This window comes from Nestor notabilis, unplaced genomic scaffold (assembly GCF_000696875.1).
Source record: "Nestor notabilis isolate BGI_N333 unplaced genomic scaffold, ASM69687v1 scaffold17549, whole genome shotgun sequence".
In the NCBI taxonomy this organism is placed as follows: Eukaryota; Metazoa; Chordata; class Aves; order Psittaciformes; family Psittacidae; genus Nestor; species Nestor notabilis.
The window spans coordinates 1,053-1,565 of NW_009945237.1; the positions used below are offsets into that span (position 1 = coordinate 1,053).

Genomic DNA, 513 nt, shown 5'->3' on the forward strand with positions numbered 1-513 from the left:
AGGCGCTTGCCGTTGGGGCAGGTACAGCCGGGGCCGCTGGGGCTGAGCAGGCAAAGCCACTCGCACTTCTTGCGGTCACAAGGGTTGGTCACTGCCAAGAGGGAAAGGACAACGTGGGGTGACCCACAGCTCTCCCCAAAAGCTTTAGGGCATCTCATAGTGCAAGCCCAATGCCCTGGGGTTGCCACTGCAGCTTCCCCCCCCGCCCCAATCCACCCTCCTCCCCACTAACCCCTCCTGCTCTGCCCATCCAGATGCCTCCTGCTTGTGTGGCCAAGTCTCCTCTTGCCCCAAGCTCCATCAATGCCCCACATCAGAAATCGGGCCCCAGGCACCTCCCTCCCACCCCAGGAGCAGGGTGGGGGGCCTGGGCCCAGCACACACCCTCTGGTTGCTTATACTGATGGTAGAGCACGACATCAGTTGCATGGTTGAGGCCAGACGTCAGGTTGGTGACAGCCTTGTGCCCAAACTTGTGGATCTTGAAGATGCGGTTGTTGAGGTAGGTGACAC

The 513-nt window shown here is 60.8% G+C and overlaps 1 protein-coding gene across 1 annotated transcript in view; it reads right to left on the reverse strand.

Moving 5' to 3' along the window:
- LOC104412160 (low-density lipoprotein receptor-related protein 1-like) overlaps positions 1–513 on the reverse strand; it is a gene marked incomplete at its 3' end in the record, with an annotated part of 9,321 nt that overhangs the window by 911 nt on the left and 7,897 nt on the right. Inside the window, exons 21-22 of the mRNA XM_010022782.1 lie at positions 385–460; positions 11–91 (exon numbers count right to left, since the gene is read on the reverse strand). Coding sequence (XP_010021084.1) covers positions 11–91; positions 385–460 — 157 coding nt within the window. The remainder of the gene's footprint in view (positions 1–10; positions 92–384; positions 461–513) is intronic.